The sequence below is a fragment of the Ursus arctos genome, unplaced genomic scaffold (assembly GCF_023065955.2).
Source record: "Ursus arctos isolate Adak ecotype North America unplaced genomic scaffold, UrsArc2.0 scaffold_30, whole genome shotgun sequence".
Lineage (NCBI taxonomy): Eukaryota > Metazoa > Chordata > Mammalia > Carnivora > Ursidae > Ursus > Ursus arctos.
Window position 1 is genome coordinate 35,739,791 of NW_026622986.1, and position 13,742 is coordinate 35,753,532.

The following is a 13,742-nucleotide window of genomic DNA, read 5'->3' on the forward strand; positions in this document are numbered from 1 at the left end:
GCAGTCCCCGGTTCCCCGTCCCCACCCCCACTCCCGGGCCCCGAGCGCGCCCCCGTTCCCGGGCGCCCCTCTCCTCCACCCGTTCCCCAACCCCACCCCCGCGCGCGCCCCCGCCGTCAGCGCGCACCGGCAGAGCGGCGGGCCGGTGGCCGGTCCGGGGGCGCGCTCGGGGGGCCGGGCGGGGGCGCGGGCGCGAGGCCGCGTGGCGGGGCCGCGCTGAGGAGGTGCCGGGGGAGGAGCGCTCGCTGCGCCGCGCCCGGCCTGCCGCGCTCGGTGCGGGTCCGCTGGGCGCGAGGAGCGGCCAGACCGCGGCCTGCGAACAAAGGGAGGCGGCTGGGGCGGGGGCGCCGCGAGCATGGCGGACCGCGGCCTGGAGGGCATGGCTCTGCCCCTGGAGGTGCGGGCCCGGCTGGCCGAGCTGGAGCTGGAGCTGTCGGAAGGTAACAGGCCCCGCGCCCGGCCGGGCCGCGCTGGCGCGGGGAGGGCCGGGGACGGGGCCGGGGGCCGGGCGGGGGTCCCGGGCGGGGAGGGGGGGGTCCCGGGCGGGGGTGCGCGCGACCCTGTTCCCGCCCCTGCTGCCGCGGGCTCGGCCCGGGTCCCCCGCGCTGCGGGCTGCCGGCGGGTCCCCGCGCTGCGGCGGGGCCTGGGGCGGGGACGGGCGCCTGGGCCGGGGGCGCCTGGGCCGCGCTGCGCCGGCCTGGCGGGGAGCCGTGTCCTTGGTGCGCGTCCGTGCGCTCGCCCCGCGGCCGGCGCTGGGGACACGTCCGCGTCGCACGGCCTGAGGTGCCGGCTGGCCTTATTCTAATGCGAAACTTGGCGTTGTACTTGGGGGTTTGAGCTCGGCGGCCCGGGCATCCTGGCTTCCAAACAGGCTGCCCTAGCTGGGGGAAGATCGCGCTACTATTGTTCTGTGTGTTGTGATGGGAAGGTTGGGTGAAATCGTAAAACCTCCCCCTGAGGCCAGGTTTGGTGTCTCGCTCTCATCTCTCATATTTAGAATTTGTGGCAGATTTGCTGCAGGGATTTCATGGAGTGTTCTGTGCGGTTTCTTATTTGCTCCTAATGGTGGGGTCATGTGCTCAACTGTCATAAGTTTTAGATCGGGTTTTGCTGTCTCTTAAAAAAGGAAGCATCTCAAAATGTGAGATGTTTAATATATATTTGGTATTCACTCAGCTCACCCTGCAAAGGCCACTACCATCTTGTGCGGTGGGGATAGGCTGGCTGGTTTTGAATTTACATTTGGAGCAGTTCAGCCTGGTGAACTTTTGTGTGTGTGTGTGTGTGCGCGTGTGTAACGGTTTTGTGAGGGCGGGGAGCCAGAAAGTACATTCATTCGTGCCAATTTTCATCAGCAGGGAGGAGCTGATGTTGACTTTATGTTTTCCTTTTTAACACATTCAGGGCAAGGAAGGGATCAACGTGGGGGCTATGGCGTGGTGTTAACGGCCTTTTCAGCCCTACGTTGATGGGCATTTTTCTATTTTTCTGCTTCAAATTTGGGGTTCTGCAGGGTATTGTAATGTTCTGTAATGTGAAGCAGTCCCGTGGGAGGAGAGGAGGCTGTTTCCTGGACTCTGTGTGCTTAGCAGACACTATTCCGGCTGGTGGAAGGCGATGAGGGCTTTGCTAGCACCTCAGAGGACCCGAAGGCAGGGGATACGGTGCGGTACCCAGCTGGGGACAGTATTTAGATTTAAACTGCTGGATAAAGTGTGCAGTGTGGGCAGCTGGCTTGAGGGGATGGACTCTCCATTGGAAAATATTTGCCTAAGTTCTGTGATTTTTGTCGGTGTGCAGATGGGGTTCCTCCTCACTTTGTGGCCGTCTTGGTCCTAGCTGCATGTTGTATTCTTGTGTTCCTTATGGCACCCCAACATTCACGCTTTACCCCCAAACACTTTTGCTATGTCCGCATTACATGGACAGTAAGTGTCCATACCCCATCTGTGTTACCAAAGTGGAAAGCCATCTGAACTCAGCAGGACTGCAGCCCCTTCCCCGGTCAGCCTGGACATCAGCTCACAGTTGCTCCAGGAGTCTGGGACGGTGCTGAGGGTGTGTGTCCTGGCCCCATGCTGCAGGAACTGGGGGCACACTTACCTGTTCGGTGACACTGGCCTGTCACCAACCATCCGTCTTGGAGGGTGAGTAATATGTTCCACTACCCAGAGCTTGGCAAAACCACATTAGACCAAGGGTATGCTCAGCGTGGTTCCCCGTGAACACCTTCCGTCTGTACAGATGTTTAAAAAGGGCTTAATGAGTTTCTTATTGAGTGTCTGGGCAGAGAAAAGGGTATGTGTTTGCATGCGGGAAGTACATTATTGTTTTTCTCTCTGTGCAAACCCGATAGACCTGGGCCGAATGCTAAAGAATGAAACAATCAGAAGGTTGGCTCATTGGCCCGTCCAGTGCCCCCCCTCCCGCCCCGCTGCCCCCACAGGTTAGCTGTGTCATCTTTGACCTGCTTTGTCCATGCTGAGTTGATGGAGCGTTCTTTAAGGTTATTTGGAATTTCAGGTCTTGTAACCACATAGCACAGTTTTACTGGCTTAAATTAGATGAATCAACTTGTTTTTCCGTGTTGCTTCGGAGAGGAAGCCCGAGATTGGAAGGATCAGAAATCTCTCTTTACACTGTGGAACTTAAAAATCCCCCAGCATATTCCCTTGCAAAGTGAAAAGTTAAAACAGCTTTTGTCACATTTTATCCTCAGTCATGATTCATGCGGAGAGAATTCTTTAAATCAGCCTTCATCGTTTTATGACAATATCAGAAACTATTGTGGAAACAGGTGGGATTTCCAGTGCTTCGTTCCTTCGGAGGAGGGTGGAAAAGCAGTTGCATTTGAAGCACATGATACCGGTTGAGACAGCAGACCAGACTATTCCTCGGAGTTCCTGTGTGGCCTGTCGGCCGTTGGCTGATGGTTGTCTGTGCTGCACGTCACACACACTGGTGCAGTTGGGTTCGTACTTTCTGTTGCAGATCCTGGTGTTGTATTGTGCTGGTGGTCATCGTTTGGGAAAGGGTTGCCGGTTGACTTCTTGGCTGCGGAACTCCGATTTTTACTTCCTGCTCTGCTGGTTGCCTCCTTTTTCTTTGCTCTGTGACTACCCTGTGCTTCCCTCACTGGGGAAAGCCTCTCGCTGCAAAACAGCATTGTCAGCAAAGTGCGGGAGCTTTCTGTGGGGAGATGTGGCAGGCAGCCCCTCCCATGGGCACTGACAGCCTCAGTCCACATGTGTGGATCCAGTCGGTGGTGTGGGGCCGGGATTGTCGGTCTGGGGCGCACAGACTTGGGGCTGGACGCAGGGTGCCAGGTGGAGCGGCCGTGGCTCCTTTCCCACACTCTTCTCCCTGAAGCATTTCTTCTTTTCCTGACATTTTTGCCTTTTGGAATATTGTGCATTTTCCTTTTTGGCTTTAGGAAGACCCCCAAATAATTTCATTAATGGGTAAATAAACATTTTTTTTTGACTTAAGGAAAAACTATAAATGGAAACATCAAGCAGAGTAGACAAGAAACAGAAAACTTAAAAAAGACTCATGTCTAAAATTTCAGTTGTTGATTGAAATTTAGGAGCAAGTTTCTGTTAACTGGCGGGTGGTTTTGCGGGCTGTGCGGACCCACTGCCCTTCTCTGGTCCAGGAGGGGCTGAAGTCTTATTTTGGTAGAACTTAGGGAAGCCGCCGCCTGGTGATACAGCCTATGAAAATTGTTTGGTGTTTGTAGAAGTCCTTTTATGAAATAGATGCCACGTTTTACGTTTTGTGGTTTTTGTTAGTACGTCTGCTTGCTTCCTAACTTTTGCTCATGGGGGTTTTTCAGTTCGTGCTCTTCTTTGCTAATTAACATACCAAATTACTTCAGCTAATGTTATGAGCTGTGGTGGAGTCTGGCCGAGCACTGTCTCCGTGAGTGAGCACCTGCTACAGGAAGCTAACCTGATGCTGGGTTTTTGTGTTGGTCAAGGGGCCAGTGCCGAGGAGCAGTTCACACGCACATTCTGACACCAGAGAGTAAATCGGAAAGAGGTGGCCAGTTGGAATGTTTGTAGATTTTCAGGGCTGTTGGGAATGAGATAACAGATACACGGAGCTCTAGAACTCGGGTCCTGCCCCTGTGTTCTCGGAGGGCCTGTTGCTGCAGACCTCGGTGTCCTGAGGACCGCTTCCAAAGTCAGTAAGCCCCAGCCATGACTAACGCAGCCCACTCTGTGTGGACGTCATCCTCACTGAAAGGACATGGTTGACTCTGGAAAACAAGTGTGTGAAAAAAATGTTTTCTTGCAGTTGCTCATTAATAATTTGTTATGATTGGAGAGGAGGAAGGGAAGGGGTCAGAGGTTCAGGGAGAGAGCTGGGACCCCTCCACCTGGAATCAGACCTCAGGATTGGGGACAGAATTTGTGTGTTACATCCATCCCGGAGTTGTCAAATAGCAGGAAGTATTGTGAATGAAATGGAATACTTGGCACAGTGGACGTAAAATATTGTTACCTGCATTAAGAAAAATATTTACAAAATGGCAGCATCGATATGTGTGGGATTTGAAACGTGTGGACATGAATTATAAGAGTTCTTTAGAGTTAGGAAAATAGTTAAATTTAAATGTTCTTTTCTCGATGAATAAATATAGATGTCAAATTTAGCCAGGAAGCCAGGAGAGTAAACACACACATTAAAGGCACAGATCTGTAAAATGGTTCCAAGGGCTCGTAAGATATTTGCAACGCTCTAGTTATGCTTAGATCTGAGCTTTACGGGGTCAAAGCGGTAACAATGACTCTATTTTGTTTTATGCTGGGCCCACTGGTTTTATACTCTTGTTATGGTTTGGACTACAAGCTGTTCGGTGTTGTGAGTCACTTTCTGCCTTCCTCATCCCAGCCTTTTTCAAATGGGTTGTCTCTTTTTTTAGAGCTGGTTTATTTTTTTTAAGCAGTGATTTATGGGATGAGTTGTAGCATTCTTCTGACTTGTAAAGAGAGTGTATTGGATAATCTCCGTTTTGATGTCATATATGTAGACTGACTCACCAGTTCAGATCCAGTCATATTATTAAAGATCGTTTCCAGTTCTCGTCATAACTGCTCAAGCACCCTGAAAAAAAATCAAGTTCTGGGCTGCAGTTACTTGACTTAGTTTTGCGTATCGCTGTTTATCCTGGGAATTGGGGACATTTTATCTGTTGTAACAGGCAAGGCACCTTGGGTGATGTGATAGGTTTCTGGGCACTTTTTATCGGGCTGGCACTCTTCTCACGTTCCAGTTTCTCCTTCTCTAGACTTCTACTCTCAAGGTTGTCCACTTTAGTTCTTTTTTTGTGATCTGTGTGTGTGCGCGCACCCCATTCGGAGGTGACCTATTGTTACCCATGCTCTGTTCTTTCTGCTAAGAGGGTCAAAAACTTGTCACGTCTCAAAAGAAGTATTGCATCCGTTTGTTCGTGATGATAATAAATAGCGCTCGCCAAGAGGAGACGCTAATTGGGAATCCCAGCTGGTGTGGGGTAAGAATATCGGCGCTAACATGCCGAAGGACAGTGTTCGTCCTCCCCAACCACGCATATACCGTGCTGCTTTCTTGGGGACCCAGGGGGGTTACTAATTTTAATAAGCCCCTGAGACAAATAAAGTGGGAAAATGCTAAGATATGGAGTTGTAAAAATTAAAATTACAGCAAGCAGTCCCTTTCGGGGGAGGACGGTTACTGTTTGGTTTTGTGGCTGAATATCTTGGATAGTAAAATGGGCTGTGTATGCTGTGTGCATTCCAGATCGAGACGGTTCCTTACTAAAGGGCTTTGTACAGTGGGTATTAAAAATCAGGGAAAAAGAAAGACTAAACTATCCAAGATAATGAGATGAAGGGATTCTGTGATTGATACTAGGTTAGGAATGTATCTTTTTCCTCTGGGCTGGTGATTTTAAATCATGTGTTTGCTGAGTGGGTTGGAAATCTGTTTGTGTCCTAATGAGATTGAAGCCCGTGGGCTAGATCCGAACTAGTCTGTCAGCACCAGAAAGAGGATTCATTACATTTTTATTCACAACTATGAACAACTAATTTTTTTTTCTTTACTGAATTATCTGGTTAGTCAGGTCATTTAATAATTTAACAATAATACATTTAATAATTTAAACATAATTTAGAAGTCACATGCACACATACCAGCTCTTCTGCCTGGGCGACCTCGGATACACCTGGCTCAGGGCTGCGCCTCTGGTTGAGGAGGAAGGCATTCGCAGGTGTGGCTTCTCTTCTGAGCGCTTCGTCCTCTGCAGAGAGAAACTTGATTCCCCAATCACAGGAATGATTCTCCTCGTGTTCCGGCCGAGTGTCTTACAAACGTAGCTTGCCCTCTGTGAGGAGTTCATAAGGCAAATAGAAGCTGGGGGAGGGGCAGGCCCACATGCCCCCGAGTTTCCTTAGCCAGCGCACGCCTGTCGCCTCGTTTTGACACAGAGCCACCCTCCTTGACGTCGTCACTCAGGAAAAACATGAGCGTCTATTTTGAATCCTTGTGTTCCCTGTTCCCCTTTCTCGCCAAGCTGAAATTCCCTTCCCCATAAAGATGAAGTTGGCATGGATGCACCCCGACAGTCCAAGGGAGTATCAAGAGTTACTTCTTGGGAAAAATCGATTTTGTAGGCCATTTTACCCGAAATGAAAATGGAAATGTAAACTGTGTTATTAATTAACCTCACTGGGAGGTTCTGAGTCTTCTTTATGAATAAACTAATACAAATAGGGATTATTTCTTATACTGCAGATAGAGCACGGCCAGTTAGTGTTACAGTTCCCCAAATGCCGACAAAATGTAGCTTACAAATCCTCACAGAAGGATGTCAGGTATATTTAAGAGCAGTTGCAAAGCCTGTATTGTCAGGGGAAGGGAAGAGATGAAATATTGTAGTTGGCCTGATGCTTCAGAAAGGACAGTTTCCCCGAGCAGCTGTCAGTTTGAGGGGGCTGGGTTTTAGTACAGTGGGAACTGAAAGCACAAAATTCCATTTTTAACTTGTGGATGACCTTCTTCTTGCTTCCTGAATCTCTTTGGATGTTTTTCTAAATCCTATTTGCAGGGATTTGTGGGAGGAGCTTGAGGTTTCTCTGGACTAAACATGAGTCTGTCCATTGAGAAGAGCTCTTCCTGGTCTCTGTGCATCTGGGGGGTAGGTGGGGGCCTTGCTGGCTCCACCACTCACAGCACCATCTTGGGTGAGCTAGCTGGGCTCCCCAGCCTCCGTTTCCTCAGCTGTCAGATGGAGCTACTAACCTTACCTCCAGGGTAGTATTGAGGATCAACGAGGTGATGTCCTGACGTCTGCTTGGTAAACACTCAGCTCCGCTCTTTCTCTGCCAGGTGTGTCCACTGGGACAGAGCTCCTGGTGCTTCCTATCCCTGGCCTTCCCTGTGACTGAGTTTATTCAGGTAGGAGAGGCACGTCCTGTTTAGTGTCTGGCCCAGGTGTACCTGGGAAGCACGTCCTGTTTAGGCTCTGGCCCAGGTGTACCTGGGAAGCACGTCCTGTTTAGGCTCTGGCCCAGGTGTACCTGGGAAGCCCATCGTATATAACAAGGTCCTGCCGCATCTTCTGGACCTTGTTGGGCTTCCAGTTGGAGTCATTCCCGGAACTTCCTGGAGGAGCGGTCAGGACCTGCTCACTGAGGCTCAGAATTCACTGGCTGTGACTCTGGGGGTATGCGTGTTCCTCAGCCTTCAGTGTGTGGGGAGATGCTGGGCCGAGCACCGCCTGTCATCACGCCCCACGTCTGGTGACACGGGAACGTGGATGTCGTCTGACGGGATCCACAGGTGGGGTCCTGGGAGCCCGGGGCAGGTCTGAGAGGCCAGGCCATCCTCAACATTCGGAGCTTGGTGTTGGGTACGGGCAGGGGCTTGTTCACCACCCCGGGCTTTGTCCTTTACGGTGACGTCCGTGACACTCTGGGGCGTTACCCTTTACGCTCACCCTGCCAGTCACCCGAGGTGAGCACCTCTTCAGTTTGTGAATGTGAGTGGGCTCTTTTCCTTGTGGGCTTTTGTAAGCTGCTTTATTTTTTATTTGATTACTTTTTAAAGATTTATGTATTTTAGAGGGAGTGAGTGAGAACACATGTGAGCAGGGGCGGGAGGGGCAGAGGGAGAGAGAACCTCGAGCCGACTCCGTGCGGAGCTCTGGCCGCCCGCAGCCCGACCTCACAACCCTGAGATCGTAACCTGAGCCAAAACCTAGTGTTGGCTGCTGGGCAGTCTGCACCAACCAGGCACCCCGTGAGCTTCTTTTAAAACGGAAACCAGCGATAGGGGTTTGAGGCACCGCCCCCCAACCTGCACCCTGTGGACTTAATGGTTTTGCAGAAATTATGGCTTCAATTACGTATCATAACTATTTAAAAGTAACGTGAAATAATGAGGCGGAGATGGACTTCATGCTAGATTCTTAAGTGAGCGTTAACAGGCTTCAGAGCCACTTTTGTTCTTACTTATTTTGGCAAATATAATGGATGCTTAAAAGCTGTTGAGATTTACTGATATAAAGCCGTCTTTAAGGAGCTATTTAAGCAAGAGCATGATTGGATTAAATATAAGTCATTAAAATATACACATTTAAAACTCAGGAAATGGCCCATCCGCTTGCCAGGATTGAAACTTTGTTGCTAATGCACATTGTAACGTACCTCCCGGCCACAAGCTGCTGTCCTCAGGCTGTCTCATGTCAGGAAATTCTGTGAAAATAAGACTTGCTGGGTGGGTGGATTGGTGTTTCATTTTGCTTTTAGCACAAGCGAATCCAGTCTGGCTGTGATGGCTACACTCTCCCCGTGGACCGCCACGGGCCACGGGCCACCTGACTACTAGCGATTGGGGTTCTTTTGCTGTTGATAGCAGCGTCCAGACTTTGAGCTATTTCTCAGTTATTGGTACACAAATTAATATGAAAAGGAAGTAGAATTTGCTTTTCTTTCCTCCCCTGTAAATGGGATGAATCATTATGTAGATCCCCTACTAAGGGATTTATAATGACTGTTGGTAATTTAAAATGTCTTCCCTTTTATTAGGAAGATTTGGCCCTTAATTTTGTTTCCTTGATGATTTGTTTAGTGTTTGGCACAAATAGGATTCTGGATGAAATCTGCCCTTGATGGAAAGTGTGTAAGTCAGAGGGGCTCTCTGGAAGTGTTGTAGTCCATTCTGTCTCCTGTGAATGACGAAGAGCAAGGCGTTGGGGAGGGAATGTACACAGAGGACGGCCAGGGGGGGCGTCTTCCTTGGCTGGTGGGCAGCTGACCCCGCTGCTGGTTGGGCATGCTCACCGGAGCTGATTTGCTCACGAGGCTGGCTGCATCAGTGGGCTCGGTTCTGGTGACCGTGATGTGTTCTTGAGGGGTCGTGTGGGATGGGGAGCAGTGTTTGAGACACCAGCATTCCTGGAAACTAAGATACAGAGGAAACCTTATAATTGCATGCTCCCTTGTCGCTTTCATGTAGATCTTTTTTAGTCTTTTTAAAATATTTTCTAAGGAAATGACATCCTCTTTGAATAGATGAGGAGACTGGATTTCAAATGGTTTGAAACTCATTACTACCATTAGAACCTCGGTTTCCTGACGGTGTTCCATATCCTAGACCGTGTGGCTGCTTTCTTTTGAACCACGCCTGCGGATCCAGCCTTTCATCTGGGCTCCTTTTGAGACCAGCACTGGGAGCTCTGTGGCAGCCGCGGGCGCTCTCGGGAGGGCGAGCAGCACGTCCCGGGAAGGCGCTCCCTTGCCTTCCCTGGTTGTAATGGGGGTGAAGCTTATGCCTGCATTCTCTCAGCCGGCTGCCTCGGGAACTTTACATTTAAAATCTGATCTGTCATCTGGGGGTGGGTACATGGGTGTCCATTCTACAACTCTTCACGTTTTCTGTATGTTCGAAACTCCTTTCTCATGGAAGGTAAACAGAAAATGCGGCCCCTTTGGGCTAACTTTTCTGTACAGCATCCTTTAGAGTCAGGAGGTCGGGTGGTATGGTTTTATCAGAAATCTTCATCATTTTGGTTAAGAGACAATGCTGTTAATTCTTGGTTGTGTTTCTGGGAAAAACATTCTAAATGAGATTCCCGGAATAGCTTCTTCAGTGTCTCTACAAGGGAAGAGTGACCTCTCAGAGCTTCCCTATTACTTATCAGGATGATGGTGGCTGTGTTTAAGCAGCTACCCGTCACATAGGAGGCAATCAATTTTTAGTTTTATGTAGAGTGCTTTTATTCCAAGTGAAGTGCCCGTTCTGATCTCCAGTTCTTGCAGGGATGAGGGCCACATCGAATGAACCATGCTCCTCTCTGTCCCCAGAGAGCTGGAGTCTTGTCAGTAGGCACGGACGCTGCAAACTTTGGACTTCAAATCGGATGTTGCAAATGGACCTCTTTTTTTCTTAACGCGGACAGTCCCCCATCCGTGGTGGAGGTGCTTTTACGTGTATTTCTAGCCACCACTCCCCGACTGCTCACTGTGTGCTAAGCATTGCATTAGTGTCTCCATAAATTACTTTTCCAGGACTTATAACCTAAGTTAAGTTACATGTGTCTCCTAACAAGGAAACCTGCTCGGAGAGCTTGCCTAGGGCCACACGGCTGGGTGTGAGGTCCGAGCAGCCTGCTTTGCCCGGGAAGCTCTTGCTGACGCCGCTCTGACACCTGCTTCCCCTCACTGCTGCCCCAGCTTGAGGCCTGCCCTCATGAAGTACGTTAATCCAGTCCAAAAGTAGAATTTTTAGAAAGGTGCCAAGTTTCATGGTGAATGTGATTTTTTTTTTTTTTTAAACCTATTTACTTCCATATACCCTAAATATTTTTTCCTCCTGATGTAACAGTTATGAGCTATTACTGGTACAGAGTTCTTCGAAGGGTATTTTAGGAATCTAGTTTCTAACATCCTTTATTTTCATAACTATAATCTGCTTAATAAAGTCGTCAGGATGTGGCTTTCTTTTGTTATCCTATTTTTAGTTTTCAGTCCTTGAGAGGAAGCTATTTGGTGGTTACTCATAACTGTGAAGAGAATCTAGTGATTGGAGAAGATTGTTGGGGCAAATCTTTTTTTTTTTTTTTTAATTGAGGTATGGTTGACCTACAATGTTAAGTTAGTTTCAGGTGTACGACGTAGTGATTTGACAATTGTATACATTATGAAATGCTCCCCACGATAAGTATAGTTACCGTCTGTCACCACACATCTGTCACCACAGTTATTACAATATTATCGACTGTATTCTCTGCTGTTCTCATTCTGGGACTTGTTCTCTAACGAGAAGCCTGTACATCTTAACTCCCTTCACCTATTTTGCCCAACAACAACCAGTTCTCTCTTTCTGTTTTGTTCATTTTTTTTTTAGATTCCACATACAAGTGAAATCAGGGCAAATCTTATAGCTACCTTTGCTATATGTAAATAAAGTCTTAATCCAGGTAAGTGTGGGCAGGGATAACTGTTTAGAACAGGTAGGACCTTCGTGGGACACCTGGCTATCCTGGGATGCGGTCTCCAATTCTGTAGAACCCTCCCCCACTCCCTGGTTATTCCTGTTTGCATCAGAATTATGAATCCTGTGTCTGGGATGGTCCTGCTACGGTGGGCGTGTGTAGGCGTGTAGGTCTTTCCCTAGGACATTGTTTCTGGACAGCACAACTTCCCATTTCCTCAGTCGGGAAGCATACAGCCCTTTGTTAATGAAGATAAATGTTCCCGTATCAGGGGCCCTTGAAGACTTCTCTTGTTAAATCAGTCCCGGCACGCAGACGGTTTTTTGTACTGTGTATTTACCGTGGATATGTCTCATGAGTGCTCTGCCATCGGACATCCCGTGACGAGTTTAAACAGAAAACACGGAGTATTCATTCTGTCTTCGGATCTAGGTGCATAATTATGATTGCGTTGGTCCCGTAAGCGAGGAAAGCCACTCCATCTCGCTAGGGCTGTGCTTATCAGAATTAAGGGAAACGAGATCATTTTCCAGTTTAAGTATCTTAAATCTAAGGTTGCCCCTGAGCGGTAGAGCAACCCAATCTTAAAGAAAGATATGATTTGACTCTGAGTAGATCATGTTAATTTGGTTATTCTGGCTGACTCATTATACTGCATTGTGAATTGATTCTTCTCTTCGATTTATCTTCATGATGCATTGGTTCCAGGAGATCACCTGTAGGCTCAGATGAAAGTGTGAATGTTGTTACTTGTCTCTTAGACTAACTGGGCCTCCGTGAGATGACCAGAGGCCTATGTTTAATTTCCATTTACGACTTTGTTCTAAATCCTAAGTTCTTCTGAGGTTCTCTCTTCTTCCCTTGCTCATGCCTTCCTCTTCCTCCAACCTTCCTTCTTTTTTTCTTTTTTTTTTTATGGTGTGTGTGTGTGTGGGGGGGGGGGAGAATCCTGACTGCCTGAATCCTTGATAACCTTTGGAAAGGGCTTCTTTGGAGCAAGATGCCTGTGAACAGGCTTCCAGTTGGTTTTGTTGGTTGTCTGGAAAATTGTAATCCTTTTTCCATGGGCTTTTGGCTGATCTCTCTCTGCCCCACCAGTGACTCCCCACGTCAGCCCACATGTCCTTCTGCTCTGGGAGCCTGTTGCAGCACTGGCTATATGCAGATAATTAAATAGTTCTATAAACAAGGAATCACGTGTTGCTGTCGCTGGGGCACAAGGGTACAAGGATACCTGGCTCCAGGAATCCCGGACGCTCCAGGCTTGGCTACTCGCTGTTGACAAAATCCAAAGGCAGACAAATGAGTGGTGGTGAGATGAGAAATGAATTTGTTTCCTTGAGGCCACCAGCAGGAAGCCTGGGGACTAGTGTCTCAAAGACTGTCTTCAAAGTGCCAAAAATACTTCCACATTTGTATAAAGAAAATGTGGAGCAAAGGTGGCTGGGTACATGTTGATGGGCATCGAAGATTAAATAGACCACGGTCTTGGGGTCCATCATGGGCGGGGTCTTGCTGGCTCAGGACAGTTCTTACTGCTTGGGGGGTAGTTTTGGTTTCCATCAGGGGGTAGTTTGTCCTCAGGGGCTTCTGCCTGAGCCCAGAAACAAGCTGCAAAGAACCCAACTGGCAAGTCAGAGGTCAGAGTGGAGGCAGCCACAGTCCTCTCTCCTTCCCCATAAATACCCTTCCCTGGCATTGGAGCGTGGGTTGTGTTTTGTTCCTGTGAGTGACCCTGAGGATCCTGGCCTTTGTTGGGAGCACTTTGGGCTGAAGTGGGTATGAGATGTAGATTTGATCATTATAGCTCATGGGGCAGACGCGAAAGGTGCTTTAATCTGACGTTGGCTTGAGTGTTGGACGACCTTTTTGAGTAAAGCAGCAGGCTTTTGTCATACCTTGTAGAATTTCTGTGGTTCCTAAGGGAGGTGTGTGCTTGTAAAAGGGGGCAAATATGTTCCTAATAAAAGAGCTTTCTGAAGAACATAGAAGGAGTTTGCTGTGTTAAGTGTTTACTCTTTAATGCCGAGTGCAGTGGACTTCTGAAGGGCCGGGGAAGCCCCGCCCCGTGCTGGTGTGTACTTGAGGGAAGCGTGCGTGCACCTGCAAACAGACATCCAGTTAGAACAATCACACTTGATTCCAGAGTTCGGGTGGTTTTGTGCCGTCTGATGCTTTTGAATTGTCCCCCTTTCCTCGAGCGTTCATTTAGTCCATTGCGTCAGCGGACACGTTGGACGCTAAGGCGGGGGTGACAGCC

General features: G+C 48.8%; 1 protein-coding gene across 4 annotated transcripts in view; it reads left to right on the forward strand.

Annotated features, from left to right (window-relative positions):
* The first annotated feature begins 240 nt into the window (after nt 1-240).
* The window catches only part of DIP2C (disco interacting protein 2 homolog C), a 395,318-nt gene continuing 381,816 nt past the window's right edge, over nt 241-13,742 (forward strand). For 3 of the 4 annotated variants that reach the window (XM_026478673.4, XM_026478674.4, XM_026478675.4), the window contains exon 1: nt 241-440. In XM_026478673.4, the coding sequence (XP_026334458.2) occupies nt 356-440 (85 nt within the window). In that variant the 5' untranslated portion in view covers nt 241-355. The remainder of the gene's footprint in view (nt 441-13,742) is intronic. The other variant, XM_026478676.4, reaches the window with a different exon arrangement.